The sequence below is a fragment of the Nematolebias whitei genome, chromosome 7 (assembly GCF_014905685.2).
Source record: "Nematolebias whitei isolate Nwh7 chromosome 7, NemWhi1, whole genome shotgun sequence".
Lineage (NCBI taxonomy): Eukaryota > Metazoa > Chordata > Actinopteri > Cyprinodontiformes > Rivulidae > Nematolebias > Nematolebias whitei.
Window position 1 is genome coordinate 51219591 of NC_056504.1, and position 1919 is coordinate 51221509.

The following is a 1919-nucleotide window of genomic DNA, read 5'->3' on the forward strand; positions in this document are numbered from 1 at the left end:
GGCCCCCGGGCCTTCTCCACTGGCCCCCGGGCCATCTCCACTGGCCCTCAGTTTCCTTACTTGAAAACAACTTTTAATGAAGTGAATGAAAACCCTGAATTCTATCAATGAAACTGAAGGAAGTCTAAACATCTCTGACAAATATATCAAAAACCTTTGGATTTTTGTTGGATTATTACCTGGATTACTGAGCATGAACTTTGGTGTTTTGAACCCCTTTGGCATGACTGGCTCAGAGGAGTTGATGGGGGCACGGTGGGCCCCGGAGGCCATCTTATCACCGGCAAACGGTTTTTCTCCACTAAGGAGTGAGCTGTTTGTGGGACTCAGTTTGTTGGTGGCTCCTCAGATTGAAGAAGTCCTTTGGATTAAGGACGAAACATCTCAGCAACAAAACAAACAAACAAAGAAACCGTCTAGTTGACCGACTGAACATTGTTGGATTATTACCTGGATTACTGAGTATGAACTTTGGTTTTTGGATTAAGATGCTAAAACCCGTTTCCAGAACTCGACTGAACCTTAGACCCCAAACAGCAAACACACGTTAGGTTTTGTTTTGCATATTTAAGCTAACACATATATTGTCACAAGTTTGAACAGAGTAGGTTTGAATTATTAAAGAATACTGATGAGACACATTTGATCAAACAAGAAAAGTCCTGGAAAAATCTCCTAAACGATCTGTTTTAGAGAAAATGTAATTCCAATACATGGGGATAAATAAAGTTTTTGGAATTGAATTCTTCACGCAGCCCTTGAGTTGCTTTAAACATCCTGATTTGCTCACCCGCTCTAATCGATCCTTCAGGTTGTGAAAAGCTGGATTATCGTGCAGTTTTAGTCTTAGTCCGGCTGAGAGTCCCGACTCATCGTTCTGCTGCTGATCCACACAAAACAAGTGACGACGTAAAGAGCGCGTTCATACGAAGTGATGAGATATGAAATCACGATCCTCTCAATTAATTTAAAACGTTTGGTTTGGAGGAGTTTTAATGACAGAAATGAGTGTTCCTCTGATTCGCTGTTAATTTGACTTCTCCATTAAATTTCTTCCAGATTCTCCAAACTGAGATCAAGATAACTGTTGTCTGCTGCATGTAAGACACTGACTGTTAAAAACTGAGCCACACAACCACAATCAAATACATGGAAATGTCATTTTATTCAGAGGGACACTGATGGGTGAAGTGAACATTCAGTTTGAATTTCATCTGTTCTGGATTATCTGTCATTTCTCTGTTTGCCTTTATTTTTCTTCGGCCCTTTTCCCTCGCATGCTGCTGAAAGTGACAACTCCAGCGAGTCTGGACTTGGACTGTGATGCTCAACCAAAACCAACGACAAACTGCCTAGAGAAATGCCCGGTCAGGTTCCTCTGTGTTCTCGTTCATCAGTCAAAGTAATAGTTCTGCACGAAGACGGTAGTCAGGCCTCTGTAGATGGGCTGGTGGTTGTAAATGAGAGCTCTGTCTTCTTCAGCAGGACTGGAGAACCGGTGCTGGCTCTTCATGGCTGAAGGACAAGATGGAAGAAGAAAAAAGAGATCATTTCTCATTTTTTGTTTTATTTTTGGCCACAAAGCTCTAATGAGGTCCAGATATTTCCACTGATGAAAAGCAGAAATGATGATCAAAAACACTGATCAACAGCAAAGTTCTGAGTCTCACCTTCAGAGATGAAGAAGCTGGCAGCGTAGAAGCTGGTTCTGATAGCAGAGGTGGAGTGGACCATGCCCGGCTTATCGATCCACTCAAACGGACTTTTTTCTGGATGCCACTGCACAGCATAAAACGGGTACCTATAGGCTGAGAAAAGTGACAAACTTTGTCAGCAATCTCACTAATCTATCCTAATCTATACTAATCTATCCTAATCTATACTAATCTATACTAATCTATACTAATCTATACTAATCT

General features: G+C 41.5%; 1 protein-coding gene across 1 annotated transcript in view; it reads right to left on the reverse strand.

Annotated features, from left to right (window-relative positions):
- Window positions 1-1393: 1393 nt before the first annotated feature.
- The window catches only part of zgc:171566, a 13723-nt gene continuing 13197 nt past the window's right edge, over window positions 1394-1919 (reverse strand). Inside the window, exons 8-9 of the mRNA XM_037679935.1 lie at window positions 1671-1808; window positions 1394-1515 (exon numbers count right to left, since the gene is read on the reverse strand). Of these exons, the coding sequence (XP_037535863.1) occupies window positions 1394-1515; window positions 1671-1808 (260 nt within the window). The remainder of the gene's footprint in view (window positions 1516-1670; window positions 1809-1919) is intronic.